Raw genomic sequence first — 16,925 nt, forward strand, 5'->3', positions numbered from 1 at the left:
TGACCAAGTAACCCAGCCTTGTGGTTTGGGACAACGATCGGCCTTGCTGGACAACCACTGACTGACCAGCCGTGACGGTCACTGGCTGATTCTGACCATCCTCGCCAGACCAACCAGCTTTGACAGGCAATGACACTGACCAGCGATGGAGGCTGATCGACTCTGAGAGGACACTGACTGACCCGCCTCGCTGGACACTAACCAACAGTCCGTGTTTGAAAGGACGCAGGCACTGACCAGCAATGGACGCTGACCGACCGACCCGGAAAGGACGCTGACTGACCCGCCTCGCTGGACACCGACGGACCGAACGCCTGAGGTACTCACTTGTCCCGGGGGAACTCCCAGCGGGGGTCCTCAGGCAGCTCATACTCCGAGACTCCAGCCAACATGGGAGTACCACTGGAGGAGTGGCGGGTGGTCCGCACCAGGAGGACCCCTGAGTGCATGGAGGAGCTGGAGTCGACGGACACCTGTAGGGACAGCAGGTGAGAGGGTATGGCGGTTAGAGTCTGCAGCAATGGCCTCTGACCTCAGACTGCGCCCAGGGAGCAGGTGCTCAGAACTTTAGTCCCTACGCCACTCCCACCACAACCCCCCCCCCGCCAAAGGTAAAGAGCAGGACAAAGCCTCGGGACAGGAGGGTTGCCCTTTGACAGCCGTGAGGAGGATCCCACCCCTCTGCAGCCACCCCTTTCACTTATTCCCAAAGTCGCTGCGTCACTCTCTGATACCAGGCCCAGGGGTCACTGCTTTTGTCGGCTGTCCACTTACGTGCATCGTTGGGTCTTCTCGCCATCCGTGGGGGGAGGGGGGCGTGTCAGAGGCTTCCAGCTAAGCTTATACCTGCCTGTCCTTGTTGTATGTTTGTGCCACGAATTAGGGCGTAGGTGTGTGCGTGTGAGAGATGCATGTATGTGACGTGTGCACGTCATGCATGAGATGCATGTGTACATGGATGATATATGACATTCATGCACGTGCATACACTTGACTTCTGCCAGTAAGTGAGTGTAAGATACGCACCCGGACATCAGCCTGTGTTCAGTGTACATTTATGTATTTATTTATTGAGATACAGTGTGGAACAGGCCCTTGGAGACGCGCTGCCCAGCAAGCCCCCCACTTAACCCTAGCCTAATCACGGAACAATTTACAATGACCAATTAATTTACCAACCAGTACGTCTTTGGCCCGTGGGAGGAAGCTGGAGCACTTGGAGGAAACCCACGCGGTCACGGGGAGAACGTACAAACTCCTTTACAGGCAGTGGTGGGAATTGAACCTGGGTCGCTGGTACTGTGAAGCGTTGTGCTAACCACCACGCTACTGTGCTGTCTATGCGATGGATGAGCAGCCTGCCACGGGATAGGTTAGCTGTGAGTGTTCAGGGACTAATGCTACCGCCGAGACCCTCACCATCGGCCGCGGTTTTGGCAGCCCCCTTCCTTCCTCTGGATCCCCGCACGATCCGGATCGCTTCCCGATTCAGTGCTGGGGTGATCATTGCTCACACTGCGGCACGCCGCCCGCTGGGAAGGCCAAGGTCAGGAAGGTTGATGGGTCACAGTGCGAATCCCACTCTCCCACCCCTACCCCCCACCCTGGCTGGCTGCAGCTGGATGGCAAGGCGAAGTTCTGGAATGGTGGTGGTGTCTGTGCTCCTCTCCACATTTTATATTTTTAACTATAAAGCACTTACGGAGGCCTGGTTATTGTACAGTGCTCTGCTGTTTGAATAAACTTTTGTAAAAGAGCGGGGTGGAGGAGATTTAGCTGAAGGACACGGCCATGGACTCCTTCACTGCAAGAGGATGGAGGGAATCTTGAGTCAGGAGTAAGACAGTCGAAATATAAATTTGCGGAGAGTGAAATGAATGCGATTTGAGAATTATTGATCCATTAATTTTAGAGTGTTAACGGGACAGAAATACTGCAGATTCAGCAGCAGCCGTGGGCAGCGGCTCCCGAACTCCCTGGCTCCCCCGGGTCCTAAAGTCCACCCTCACGACACAATTTCTTTGTGCAATTGCTTTGTGTGCTAGTAGCAAAAGACGTGTGCGTGGCAAACACCTTAGAGGGAACACTGCTTGGAAGAGACTCATTAAAAACCAGTAGATAAAGGTTGGGCCGAACGGCCTTTCGCTGTAGACCAAATCTGACACCTCAGATGGGAGCTGCGTGTGTCACCGTTAGTGGGAGACCATTCCCTCTTGGTTTTGGGCTTGTCCAGTGTGGTATTGTGCAGCACTAAGTCACTAAGGGCCAACCAAGCCACGAGGATCCTGCCCCTCACTGAGGATCCTGATCCCTGAGGGCCTGAGGGCGCACAGTGGGATACAGCAGGTTTGTCTCCACAAGGTCCAACAGAGAAGTGTGGCCCTGAGAGATTCCCTTGCTCCTTACCTCCTCTCCACCGAATGCTGCATTCACCAGTAACAGAGGGAGTCCACCGGATGCTCCTGGAACAGCCGCTCTGCGGGGAATAACCCTCAGGGGTCAGCCAGTGACCCTGCGGACAGCGTTTCCACACGAGACCTCCCACCACTCAGCAGTACAGGCGGCCCCGTACCACCCCCACAACCCAAGCCTCTCCCTAGTCTGGTTCCTTGCTGAGTCCTCTTGCAGGATTCCACACAGACGCAGGGAACTGGGGCGAGCTCACGTAGACAGCTTGTGGATGGGACGGGCCAACGGGCCCCGTCTCACTGACGCACGACTCCACGATTCCAACGAGCAGCACAGCCCAGTCACAGCCGCTTGACCGTGGAAGTCACCGCGGCCAAGTCCGTCCCACCACCATCAGAAGCGGGACTCAGCGCCTGGCAAGGCCGGAGGAGCAGGGGAGATACCCACCCCAATCGGCACAGCCAAGACCACACACACACAGAAGCTGCCCCAGGAGTTTTTGTCCCTGCTTGGCGCCTTGCGGGGATCTCAGCTCTGGGCACTGGCTCAGCTCCATCCAGAAAGAGCCCCTGGGGACAAGCTGGGCCTCCCGCCAAGGTGCTCGCTAAACTGGCGAGACCTCTCCATTCCACCCGTAGGGGCCACACAGCAGGTCAGCTGGGAAGCTAGCTCAGTGGGGACAGGAAGGGGGGGGGAGGGTTTAAAAATTTCTTGGACTCTTTATTTACTTTCTGTTACCTGTCTGCGCAGCGGGATACTCTTGGCCAGTTTGTGCACGGCCAGCTGGCTGTTGAAGTCAGGCTTCTTGGCCGTGCTCTTCATGCGGATGACGATGGCCGTCACAACCATGCAGGATGTGAGGAAGGCCCCCGTGCAGTAGATGATAATCTCCAAGTAGACCGGTGACGACAGAGTGGAAGGCTTCTCCTCCGTTTCTGGTGGGGGGGGGGGGGCGGTGGGGAAGAAGAGCTCACTTAGTGAAGGGGGACACAGAGGGAGACCAAGAAAAGACAACCGCGGCTGCAAGGTCTTAATGCGGGAGAGCGACGGTCACATAGCAGACCAGCATGCGTCAAATGCAAGCTTGCAGGACTGAAGGGGAGCTCGCTGCAATGGACAATCAGCCCACTACTGCTGTCCACTTCTTCTCCCGCCCTCCCTCACCCCTTACACATGCCATTTCACGGGACTCGCGGACAGGCTGTCTTATTGGGGTGGGTGATGTGACGAGTCCAAGGGATCTTTAACTTCCCATTGCCTTTCACTTCCCGTTATTCCATAAGACCATAAGATATAGGAGCAGAAGCAGGCCATTCAGCCCATCGAGTCTGCTCTGCCATTCAATCATGGGCTGACCCAATTCTCCCAGTCATCCCCATTCCCCTGCTTTCACCCCATACCCTTTGATGCCCTGGCTAATCAAGAACCTATCTTATCTCTGCCTTAAATATACTTAAATATTCCTGATCCCCCTGCCCAGCGTTCGCCTCCCGAAAGTACGGGCCAGGAACTGTCCAGCCAGCTGGCTCACCCTCCAGAGGCAATTAGGGATGGGTCAGTAATGGGAACGGCAGTGGGCAATAACCACCTTGGTTTTTCTGCTCTTGTAGACATGAAGGGAATCATGGAGATTGATGCAGCAGGGTAGAGATGTGGTGGAACTGAATGAGAGAATAGGTTTGAGCAGTCACATTTCTCATCTTCTTCCCTTGTGCCCCTGTGGCAAGGTGAAGCACTATCCCATTCATCTGTCTCAAAGCCAGCAAAGGCAGGAGGCTTTGCACGTGCTCGTTCTTGCAGAAAGGAACAACAGGGAATCTAGGCCAATCGCTCCTTGCCCAAAACCAGCACCACCCACAGTTCCTCCCCACCAAATCTTCCTTTAGGGAGCTGTGTATGTCAGCTTTTACTGTCTTGCCCTTAACTGACAGTCTTGCCGGGCCATTTCAGAGTCCTGACCACATTGCTGAGCGGCTTAAGTCATAGTCGGGCCAGACTGGGAGGGATCCCTAGTGGGAACCCCCCGGGTGGTCAAACACCAACAGTGAGCTGGCCTGCAGGTGAGAAGGGATGTGCTGGCTGGCCAGTGACAGACATCTAGGGAAGGGACTAAATCTCCAGGAATCGGTCCTGCAGACTAGGCAAAGCCCTCCTTCTGCCTTCTTGAGGAGGATGCGTCAGGTATGTCTCCACTCTGCTGGACAGGTTATGCGAGTTGGTGGGGTTTGTTACTTTCTGAGGAAGGCTGAAGCAACAGGTTCCCTCACCATTTATTCCGAGGTGCACCCTGCCTGGTCCCAGAAGTGCCCCATTCCCATTCCTTTCAAACCTTCTCTGTTCCTCTGCCCGGCCCACTGATTTTTCCCAGCATCCTCCAGCGACTGCTGCATTCCATATCTCGCAGTTCCAACAGTTCCCCTCTCTTCCTCTCCCCCATTTCATCACCTCCTCGTCCACTCAGATCGGATGGAACCAACCAGCCTCCAGCACCCTCCCTCAGAACACCTTCCTGTCCTTCCCCCAACTTCTCCGTCTCTTTACCCTCGCCATCACCTCACCTTTCTTTTCTACAGTATGTTTGATTTCTCACTTATCCTTGCATGATGGAGTCATCACTCTGAAACGTAAACTGCTTCCATCTCCACAGGCGCTGCTGGACCTGCTGGGTATTTCAACCACTACTTCTAATCCTCCATTTTGTCCTGCCTCGCACCATTGCCCATTTTGCTCCTCACTTCCTCCTCTAACTCAGCCTCCCTCTTGTCCCGACTGAAGCCCCGCTCAAACTTGCCGAGTTCTGCAGTCCCCCTCCTCGCCCTGTCCCTGCTAAACTTGAAAGCTTTGAGATTTATGAGCAGCTGACACTAAACACGTTGTGCAGATGCATCCATGAGTTGCCCTTTGTCACCAGGGCTCATCCCATTGAAATCAACGGGCCAGAGCAGCAGAGGACGATGCTACAACATGGGGTGTTGGACATCAGGGACCAGAGGTCAATCTCCAAAGTGGGGGTGGTGTGCTTTCATTCTGTCCACGTGGTGACATCTTCTGATGTTACCGGGGATTAACGGTGCTGTCTCTTTAGCTCTTTTGAGAGTCTGGCCACATGGTCACCGCTTTGCCTATCTGTCTCCGTGGCAGAAAGGGCCCATAGGTTATTGCTGCCAAGGCTTTGACCGACAGCAGTCCCTGCAAGTGGCAAAATGCATCTGGGCTCCAGCCAAGAGCTGGCAAGCACTGGGCACGGGGGGGCGGGGTGGCAATAACAGAGTGCACTGGCCCTCAAGAGGGTCACAAGCTGGAGCAGCACTCCGCATGTGGGAACCCAGTGCCCTGCGTGGCCCATTATCGCCTCAACACCTGAAGGACTCTGCCCAAGAGCAGAGTTCACTTCCAAGGGGTCCAGGATGCGGGAGTGGCATCTCTACTTCTTAAAGGAATAATCATAACTCAGCTGCGAGAACAAATAGGCGACGGTACCTGGAGGCAGGAGTCCAACCCTGTAGATCGACCTTTGCAGTGAGAGACTCCTATTCTACATTTTAAAATGTTGCTCTCAACAAAGAAGCACACTGAATATGCAAGATTCAAAATACAACACGGTGCAAAATGCAAATACCCACCCCCACCCCCAACACCCCTGCCCCCACCCTCCTCTCAAGCCTCGGCTCAGGTTGCAACGAGCAGACCTGGAACATACCAAGTGAAGCGAACCCTGTAGGTTAGAGGCCTACCCCCTCCCTAACCCCAGAGAGGTTCACGTTCGGCAAGTGTGACAGACGCTGCTGATAATTGAGGAAGATTAGCCCATGCTGGACCCTGCATGGCAGCTTCCCCCTGCTGCCAATTATCAGCCCTTGCCAACGTGCCATTGATCGCCACTTGCACAGAGGACTGAAGTGGTATCAATCGGGCATGCCCGGGAATTGGGTATGCTTTGCAGGAAGCAAGTCAGTTTGCACAGAGATCATGCATAATAAAACCCACAACAAATTAAAGAAAATGCATTTATTACTTCCTTTTTTTTTCCAGCAAAAACCACAAGCACTTCAAGGCAAGCTAACTGGGACGGTTTCGATATCTTGGTCCAGGAGTCAAGCGGCTGTGCACACTGAGCCACCTTCCACGTGGGCCAAGTTACCCTTGCCGGCTCCATTGAGCACCGAGTTAGCTGGTCTTGGAATCTGCACACTGCTTCTTGAAGCAAGGAGCTCATTCACTGGTGCTGAAGGCAGCAGATGTGGTCAGTTTGGTCCCTGTGAAAGCTTCCAAGGTGTACATCTTGGGAACAGGCTACTAGCAAGGGACTGAGACTTCTAATTGAAGTTGATGTGGCTTTTGGAAGTTCACCCTGTCAAAGTAGGAGTCTACCATGGTAAATAAAAATTTCTGTGACACAGCTGAACCTTTTCAACTGTTGGGTATTTTACAATCCCCTGGCTCTGATGCCCAATCTACACAGCTTCAACTGGCTGATGCCTACCAAGTCCTATTCAAGCTTCATTTCCTCAGAGTTTCTGATCCTCATGTACTAACCCTCAAGTCTGAGCCTAGTTTGGTCTAACACTGTGTTGGTAGAATCCTGAACCTTCATTGCGGCCTCCAGCAGTTATGGAGGCAGGAAATTAACCTTACAGCTGCCTGTGACACAAGTTCAACAAGAATCCAGAAGCAAAGAAACAAACTGCTGGAGAAATTCCAGCAGGTCAGGCAGCATCTGTGGAGGGAAATGGACAGTCAACATCTTGCTCTGAGAACATCTTTCCTTTCCATTTATCTCCAGAGATGCTACCTGACCCATCGCTTTCCTCCAGCAGTCGCTTTTTTGCTCCAGATTCCAGCAGTCTCTCAGGTCTCCAGGAGACATCTGATGGGCTGAATGGATATCCTCTTTCAAAGTAAGGCAAAACCTTTGCATATTAGTTCACTCCACATCTGATAGTCAGTGCACTGAGACATGGATGGGAATTCTTTGATCTGTGAGTGCCACCCACCCAACAGACAGGTGGGTCTGCCCCTTGGATGGCAGATGGCTGGACCTCGGGGTTTAACTGATTGAGCTTTTGCCCTGACCTGTCACACCCCTGTCCCTCACATCACATTCACAAAATACTGGAGGCAGCTGACTACGACAAATTAAAAGGCGGAGTGTGAGCAAAGCAAATACTTGGTGTCCGCAGAGCTCTGCTCTGCATACAATGCAAGATAAGACCTGCAATTTGTAGTCATAATCCTTGGGCATGTCACAGTGTTCAGTGGAGCGCCACTGACTTAGGAAGTGGCCGTGGACTGAAGTGAACCCAAATGACCACCTGGAAATGTCACTGGTCTTTTAAATCTCCAGATAGAAGCCAAGGTAATGCACAGAGGGCAGCTGTTCTGCAGAGTAAACAGCAGCACACACTGGGCCAGTTGTGGGAGCACTCAATTTGTAAAGGAGCAGATGTGCTGTGCTGGCTTTCGACCAGGAAACAGAGGCCACAGACTGGCTGGTAAAACGAGTAATTTTTTTTGAGAAAAGTTTTATTTTTTTTTCTTAATGATCCGCTCCCTCTTTAGAAGCAGTGGATAACATGGGCTTTTGCTCGAAGTGTTAATAGTAGAGAAAAGAGCAGTATGTACCTTGAAGAACTGTCAACCATGCAGAGTGATGGGAAATCCCAATAGAATTACCCGCCAAGCACGTATACTGCCCTGCATCCTCAAAAGTAACATTCCGTAAATAGAGAGCTTCCATTTCTTTATCCGTTGTATTAACACCAGCCGTCTAGAAGAGAGAACGGAAGCAAACGGGACAAGCAGACCAGATGAGAACTGTGGAGAGACGCAGCTAGAGAAACCATTTTATTAGTCTCATTGGCCCACCCCTTGTGAGGTCCATGGGCTTTGAGTTAAGGTGACACCTGGCTCACAGGTGACCTTCCAGGACTGCAGGAGTCCACACCTGTCCTAGGAAGCAAAAAAGGTCTTCAGTTACGTGTTAAACCCACCACCATTTTGTTTGACCATGCCCATCTCCACATGCGAGCGATGGGCCTCATGGAGAAAATGGACCCACAATGCACAGAACGAGCCAGGAAATGAGGTGGAGAGGCGGCAGAGAACGGAGAGAGGAAGGTACAGGTGGTGGGGGCTGACAGTACACAGATTAGAAAAGGAAAAGGGGAGACAAAGAGTAGGGCTGGGCAGCTCATCAAAACACGGGATGGATGAAATCTGAGGATTAGCTCTTGATACTTTGGGAAATTTTAGATGCATCCTCGTTGCTTCCTTTGGGATTAGTGCCAGTATTGTCACCCCTCTGCACCCACTGCTGACCCAGGCTCACAATGAGGGTCTCTATGCCAGCAGCTCCCCCTCCATCACACCAATCTTAGAGGCATGGTTAACTTCCAAAGTTCCTCACGCCTTATTTGGTTTTAAGAGGTACCAGTTTGTTTGGGGAGTAGGAATAGAGGGATGGGGAGAAGAATTTAAAATTCTGAGAGCCTCTTAATTTAGAGGGTGAGCAATATTCACACAAGGCTAATCTTCTACCTCAAGGTCCCGCTTCCCTTCCAATCAAGGTGCCTGAAGCCCTACAATCATATTGTTGGTCCTCAAGCACTGAGCTTCACATCCATCTAGGGGACAGAGTTCCACGCTATTGAGTGAAGAACATTGAGAAGCCTCAGGTGACCAGCCCTTGAACCTTTGCTCCCAGCTCAATAGGCAAAGGAATTAGACTCCCGACATCAAACCCACCAACCCCTGTGTATCTCCTCTCTCAGCATCTTAACAATGTGCTTTAATGGTGTGTGGAGTTCACCCTATGCTCCAAGCTGCATAACACGAATGCCTCATTAGCGTTAGGATTAGGCCCTGACAGTTTAATCAGCTGATCAGACACAAGCAGGACACGGACTGGGGAATGCCAGGGCATCTGCTGGCTCAATGGAGATGGAAAGTTCTAGGGTGATGTTATAGCTGGTTGTCTGATATCATTGAGGCAGTGAGTCTGAGGCGAGTCTACTTCAGGTAATTTATCCCGCTCCGTCTTCTTCAACTCCCCACTCTGGACCGCCTTACCTCTTCTCCTTACCTGCTTATCACCTCCCTCCCCTCCCCCCGATACCACTCCTCCTTCCCTTTCTCCCATAGTTCACTCTCCTCTCCTATCAGATTCCTTCTTCCCCAGCCCTTTACCTTTCCCACCTATTACCTCCCGGCTTTTCACTTCACCCCCACCAGCTTCACCTATCCCCTTCCAGCTTGTACTCCTTCATCTCACCCACCATCTTAATCCTTCCTTTCCAGTCCAGATGAAGGGTATCGGCCTGAAACGTTGATTGTTTATCCACTTCCAGAGACGCTATCTGACCTGTTGGGCTGCTTCAGCCTGTTGTGTGTGTTGCTCTGAAGTTCCAGCATCTGTAGAATCTGCAGTAAAAGGCCCTTCAGCCCACCGAGTCCATGCTGACCAACAATCACCCATTTACATTAATCCCATCTTATTCTCCCCACATTCCCATTCAGTCTCCCCAATTCTACCCCTCACATATACATTCGAGGGCTATTTACAGTAACCAATTAAACAACCCCGTGCCTAGAATCTGGGAGGAAACTGCAGTACTTGATCGAAACCTACACGTTCTCAGGGAGAACTGGCAAGTTTTCACACAGACCATGCCTGAGGTCAGGACTGACCCCACGGTGTCGGAAGTGTGAGGCAGAGGACGAGCTGCTGTGTCCCTGTGTGGTTAAGTAACACTATAATCCTGTAATCAGTTTTAGTTGGGACAGAAGCTGGGTTTCTGTCACCCATGGTAGCTTCAGACCACATGGAGAGAGCCTGCCACGAGCTGAACCCACCAGCCAAAGCTTCCCCTCGACCACCACTTGCTCTACTCCAGCAGATGGTGGGTGCAAGCAGGCCTGGCCTGTCCTGCAACACTCCCACGTGTTCCAAAAGGCGTGGTCTTAAGAAAGGTGGTACCCGTCATTGAGGACCTCCAGCACCCAGGACTTGCCCACTTTTCATTGCTACCTTCAAGGAGGAGTTACAGGAACCGGAAGGCACACACTCAACATTTTAGGAGCAGTTTTTCCCACTCGGCCATCAGATTTGTGAATGGACAATGAACCTATGTACACTAAACTCGCAATTTTCCTTGCTCTTTTTTTTTGCACTACTCATCTAATTTTTAAAAATATATTTTAATTGAAGTTTATAGATTTTTTTACTCTTATGTATTGCAATGTACCGCTGCCACAAGACAACACATGCCAGTGACTGTGATTCAAAAGGCTTCAGTTTCTTACAGAGTGGATCCCAGTAGCACCGGGACCCTGCAAAAGGAGAGGAAAGCAAGGGAGATAGCAGGAGCAGAAGGCCGTCCTTCAGAATTGTGGGCATTTTTCCATGATCATCATTGGGTTTGCACATAAACAGCAGAAAAAGGGGAAAGAACAAAGACCTATACCACCATTATAGAATGGAACAGTTCACCCAACTCTTTCAAGACGAGTTAGCCCTTGCTAGCCCCTTTCTGTGAAGTGTTTTCTGGCTGAGGGGTTTACCTTCCAACTTTGGGCTGGTTACTGTGAGCCACGCTGACTGATTGGCCTCACCAATATAATTGGAAACTTTACAAATATACTCTCCGCTGTCAGCTTCAGTCACATTGAACAGAGTCAGCAGTTCCGCATCCGAACTATTAATCCCCGAATGCTAGAACAAATCAATGAGAGAACGATGATCGGACCTGCGAACAAGAGACTTCAGTGAAACACATCCCTGGGCCGCCCTCCACTAACTGGTCACCAGAGGGTGCTGGAAGCTCTCCTTGCCCGTTTTGTTTCGTGGGGAAGATGGAGAGGCTGTCTACGGCGGTTTGTTATGGGGTGACATAATGGTGGACTGGGACAAATAAAATCTGATGTGTCAAATCTGCTTCTGGGAGATGTCTTCCCTTGGTGACTGCATTCCCACTCAACATGGCTGCCACTGAGGCGACCCAGTTAGTTACCCAGTGCTTGAACAGTCATCGCTCGAGCGAACTGTCCAACTCCACCACCATTTCAGTGCATCAGGGATGGGGCAAAACGTGTCCTCACCAAGGGCTCCTCTATATTGATTGGGCAGAGTAAACCCTTTGTGTTCATTTTCCGGTGCCCTTCACCTGAGTGCAACGTGAACACACTCTCCCCACAGGTACAACCTGACCTGCCAAGTGCTTCCAGCTTTTTGGGCCATGTATAGTATTGCCCAGATTGTGTAAGGACTACAGGCATCCAGTCCTAAAGGAATTAAATAAACCTGGACCTCTGGATTTAGGTCTCCAGTGATGGGATGTGAACTCACTGCCAGAACCCTGGGTACCAGCGCAGTGTCCTAACCAACTGGCTACTGTGCCCTCCTCTTAGATATCCCGAGATCTTTAGTAAAAAACCATGGTTAGGATATTGAAGTTGGTACAACCAGTCAAATACAACGGGGGAGCTTGCTTCAGTGCAGACATGTCCCCCACTGTTCCCAAGACACATGTCCATGTCAGCGCAGAGTCCAGACTCTGAGGATGAAAATGACTGTCCTTGTCTAGTGAGATTACCTGATGATTACAGGGTCCAACATTAGTGGAAGTGAATCATTCACTTAACTAGTGGAATGCTTGGGGGAAGAGATGATGACTTCATTGAGCGTGGTGGGGGTGCAAAAGTCAGTGCCTGAGAGGGGGTTGGAGGGATTAACCTTCCCACAGGTTTGCGGGTGTCCCTGAAGAACTGTGACTTGCAAGGCTGTTGGACCCAGTGGGTTTGGGGCGAGGAGGTCCTTCTTGGCCAGCACAGAACTGGACGGGCTGTATGTCCTCCGTTGGCACTGTACATTTTTCTACGATTCCATGGTCACGCCAGAGTGTGGTGGGGCTTGCTGAAGCCATGTGAAGGGACGGTCACAGTCCTGGCAAGGTCGCGGACTGTCACAAGGACATCACGGGTCACTAGGACATGGCTGGTTACCACTCCCACCTCCCCACCAATGTCACTGGGAAGACTGATCATCCAAAGTTAATTAGCAGCTGAGCAATGTCACTGACATCCGAACAACCTGGCCGAACGACCCTGGCTGTTGGGCGCGGTCAAAACAGAGGCTCGGGAGGTTGAATGACTTAATAGCCTTTGATGCAGCTTAACAGAAACCAGGCTTTACAGCCAGATAAGTAGGCTGCAAACATCCAGTGGATTCACAAGAACACAGATCAGTGTAGCAAGAAAACAGGCCCTTCAGTTAGAAATGGGAGTTAACCGACAGGATGAAGACTATTCTGATAAAAGATCATCAACCTGCAACGTTCTCCCATCACAGATGCTGCTTGACCTGCTGAATACTTCCAAGTGCCTCAGGTTTTATTTTGGATTTCCAGCACCTGCAGCTTTTCTTTTTAATTTAAATTTTATTTTAGAGGCACAACAGGGTAAAGAGCCCGCACCACTTCTGTGGCCAATTAACCTGTCTGTCTGCGTCCTTGGAATGTGGGAGGAAACCAGAGCACCCAGAGGAAATCCAGGCAGCCATGGGGAGAAAATATTAACTCAATATGGTCAGTGGCGGGAATTGAACCCAGGTCACTGGCACTGTTGTGCTAACCACTATGCTATAGTGCTACTCTTTAGCTGTCTGCTCTCTGAGGAGTTTGTATCCACTCACTGGGTACAAACCCCTACGGGTGCCATCTCACACTGCTCAGCTCTGCTGGACCATTTCCATGCAGAGACCCTTGGCTTATGTCTCCAAGGGGTTGTCGGTGCTTCCAGGACAGAGGAGGGAAGGGGTGATTTTGGGTACAAAGGGAAGTCCAGTGCCGTGGTGAGTTGAGGTATTGGGGAGGAAGGTCACAGCTCCTGCTCAGTGTGCTGAGGAAGTACCAGTCACCCAGCTCTCAGCAGGAAGGGACTTGAAGGCACTGACTTCCCAAGGGGGAATACAACAAAAATCTCCATGTGCTCCCTTAACACTGATTGAGTGCAGCTGCTATGACGAGAGAGGGATGCATTAACTCTCTCTCTCTCTTGCATTAAAGGGTTAATGTCAGGGTCTAGTGTGTCAGAGGAACCAGCAATGTGACGATTCTCTTGTAGCTTTCCTGCCAACAGGGATTGGAGGAGCAGATGAAACACTCTGGCCAGTCTGTCCCCTCCTGTGCCCCCATGACAGGCCAAAGAAGAAACACTCTCGGGCAGTCTTTACAGCATGGAAACTGGCCAATCGGCCCATTGCTTCAATGTTGGGCGGTGAGCACCCATCTGTATTAACTGTGGCCCCTGTTCGGCCACACCGCGTTCGCAGAGGAGGACGTACCTTGAGGACCTGGACGTAGGGGGATCCGTCAGGGCCCATCCTGCTGCCATTTACTCTCACGTGCTTCAGCCACTGGATGTGGGGCTGGGGGTCACTGTAGACTTTGCAGACAAACTCCACGTCACTGCCCACCGTCACCGTCTTGTTGGCGGGGAGGCCGGCCTGTAGGATCGGTCGATGAGGTGAGCGTTCTGAGAGAGAGAGAGAGAGAGAGAAAAAAAGGGAGAAGGGACACGGGTTGAGAGACAGGACAGCACCATAACCTGCTCTGATACCGGAGGCTTGGCGGGGTGCCCGGGCAAGAAAGCAACCAGCTGAACTCAATCCACCCCCCACACCAGTGTTGGGTACTATCTGCAATCGCGATAAGGTGGTGCTGCTCATCAGGAGGGAAGTGAGTGAATGAGAGAGAGCGAGAGTGAGTGAGGGAGTGAGAGGGGGTTATGTGATGGAGGAGAGCAGGAGAAAAATAGGAGAAAAGACAAAGGGATGAGCAGAACAAAAAGTTGAAGAAATATCTGAATCTCTAGATCTCCAAACAGTTTGAAATTAGTGACTGATTGGGGATTGAGACAAGAGTCCTCCCTCATTCTAGTTTCGATTCCCATGTACGCACAGACGATGCTCACAAACAGCATTGTGAAAACCAGGCAATCCCTATCGTCTAGCGTATGTACCGGCCAACATTAGCCCGGAACTTTCTCCCAGAACGATTCATATGTTCTCGAGCATAGACAGGGTTCAGGATTGACGTCTGCCTTGGATGATGGTACCTTTGGTTGTGTGGCACTCTCCCTAATCTGCCCTGCAACCTTTGTACTCAAACCTGTGGAGTGGAGTTCACGCGCACTCGCGCGTATGTATGTGACCTTCACTAATACCTGTCATCCGGTTTCTTCCATAATCCGCACTGATTTCAAATTTTCTGCGCAACTGTAATTTCAAATTTCCCGGACCACCGTACCAATCTGCTGAGCATTGTTTTGGTTGTGCTAGATCTGTTCACGTGTTGGTGTGCTCTTGTAAGCACAGACAGGCGATTCCTGCTTGTTTTCCTGCATTTATTAACATCATTTGCGTGAGGCGCGGCCACCCGGTACCCGCCCCTCTCACCCGCCAGCGGCGGGGTATTGGCACGCGTTGGGTTGGTCCGCCTTCTGGCACTTGCGCACTGCCTTCCAGCGTCGTCCGGCCGGCGCTCTGTTCTCTTCTGCCTACGACCTCAGATCAGGCGTGGTGATCTGCTGAATTTAAGCCTATTGCTAAGCGGAGGAAAAGAAACTAACGAGGATTCCCTCAGTAACTGCCAGTGCAAGGTAGTCTTTCGGGTAACTGCAAGTCTGTGTCTTTGCTATCGCTTGGCTCACACTTGAGTGCTGGTAGCGGGGGCGCTTTACTTTTTTGCTGGTGGGGAGGGGGGATTGTTGCTCGCTGCTGCTTACACGCAGGAGGGAGGGGAGCCGGTGGGGGGAACCTTAGGGGTTCTAACATTTAACTGTTGTTCATTCTTTGGGCCACTCCTCTGTTTTCGTAGATGGTTGGGAAGAAAAAACATTTCAGAATGTATATTGTATACACTTCTCTGACATTAAATGAACCTTTGAATCCTTTGATATTTTAAAGGTATGATGAGGCGGTTAGCTATTGCTTAATGTGATCCTTCTGTAATTCGGCATTTTCACTAATCCGGCATTCCTCAGGTCCCAATGGTGCCAGATTATAGAAGGTCGACGTGTGTGTGCGCGCGTGTGTGTGTGTGTGTGTGTGTGTGTGTGTGTGTGTGTGTGTGTGTATGTGTGTATGTATGTATGTATGTATGTATACACATACACACCCACCCTTCTCAGTGGTACCGGAGCACTGACAGACAAACAGACACAGCAAAGACCAGACACTTTGTTGTAAACACTGATGAACTGGAGGCGAGGAGGGGGAGGCTTCCTGGCAGTTGAAGATAAGGCTGAGCAGAAGTAAACTCCAAGCAATAAGAGAGTCCATTCAAACACCAGTGCAGCCAAACATTAACACAAATGCTTCCTTCCCTGATACCAGCCGACAAATGACCCATCAAGGACAGAAAATAAACATCCTACTGATTCATGGGGAGGGAATAGTCAAAAGCCAAACCAAGCAAACACAGGCACAGTCATTTCACAAAAAGCCTGTCAAAGTTGCATCTAATCAGCGTTAACAAATAGGCTTTTTGCCCTGTTTGAGCCAAGAATTCCTTGCCCTAATGGAATGCAATAAAATTCAAATCAGTTTTAACTGGCTCGTGTGTTCTGCTGGTAGCAGAAGTCTGCACGTGTGACGCACATCGTTACACACCACGCCAGCTTTGAGCACATTGTTACACACCACAGCATTACATACACTCCACCTCAGCCTTACATACATTATACACAGAACTTTTACACACATCATTAATCACCAATACATACAGCAGTCCACATCATCACAGTATTACACTCCAATCCAACTTTATACACCACACTCTTACACACATCGTTACACATCACTAGTGTTACACACCACTTCACTGTTACACACATCATTACATACCCCCATCATTACACACCACCTCATTGCTACACACACACTATTATACCCTCCTGTACTCTCTGTGACCGTGTCGCCACCCACAGCTCCAATCTGCCAATTAAATTTGCTGAGGACACTACACTGATTGGCCTAATCGCAAATAGTAATGAGGCAGCCAACAGAGAGGAAGTCATCACTCCAACACAGTGGTGTCAAAAAAAAACAACCTCTCCCTCAACGTTGCAAAAACAAAGATTGTGGACTACAGGGGGAATGGAGACAAGTTAACCCCTATTGACATCAATGATCTGGGGTTGAGAGGATGAAGAGCTTTAAGTTCCTCGTCATAAACATCCCTGAGGATCTCACGTGGTCTGTGTGGTGAAAAAGGCACAATGGCGCCTCTTTCACCTCAGACGGTTGAAAAGGTTTGATGTGGCCCCCAAATTCTAAGAACTTCCTATAGGGGCACAATCGAGAGCATCCTGACTGGCTGCATCACTACCTGGTATGGGAACTGTACTTCCCTCAATTGTAGGACTCTGCAGAGAATGGTGCGGACAGGCCAGTGTATCTGTAGATGTCAACTTCCCACTATTCAGGACATTTACAAAGAAAGGTGTATAAAAAGGGCCTG

General features: G+C 50.8%; 1 protein-coding gene across 14 annotated transcripts in view; it reads right to left on the bottom strand.

Annotated features, from left to right (window-relative positions):
* The window catches only part of LOC140201781 (fibroblast growth factor receptor 1-like), a 214,866-nt gene that overhangs the window by 32,680 nt on the left and 165,261 nt on the right, over positions 1 to 16,925 (bottom strand). For 11 of the 14 annotated variants that reach the window (XM_072266459.1, XM_072266455.1, XM_072266451.1 and 8 more), the window contains 4 exons: positions 13,748 to 13,938; positions 10,969 to 11,119; positions 3,141 to 3,344; positions 328 to 472 (listed from right to left, as the gene is read on the bottom strand). In XM_072266459.1, coding sequence (XP_072122560.1) covers positions 328 to 472; positions 3,141 to 3,344; positions 10,969 to 11,119; positions 13,748 to 13,938 — 691 coding nt within the window. Of the gene's footprint in view, positions 1 to 327; positions 474 to 3,140; positions 3,345 to 8,031; positions 8,177 to 10,968; positions 11,120 to 13,747; positions 13,939 to 16,925 lie in introns of all 14 variants that reach the window. The other 3 variants (XM_072266457.1, XM_072266456.1, XM_072266458.1) reach the window with 3 other exon arrangements.

The sequence above is a fragment of the Mobula birostris genome, chromosome 8 (assembly GCF_030028105.1).
Source record: "Mobula birostris isolate sMobBir1 chromosome 8, sMobBir1.hap1, whole genome shotgun sequence".
Classification (NCBI taxonomy): Eukaryota; Metazoa; Chordata; class Chondrichthyes; order Myliobatiformes; family Myliobatidae; genus Mobula; species Mobula birostris.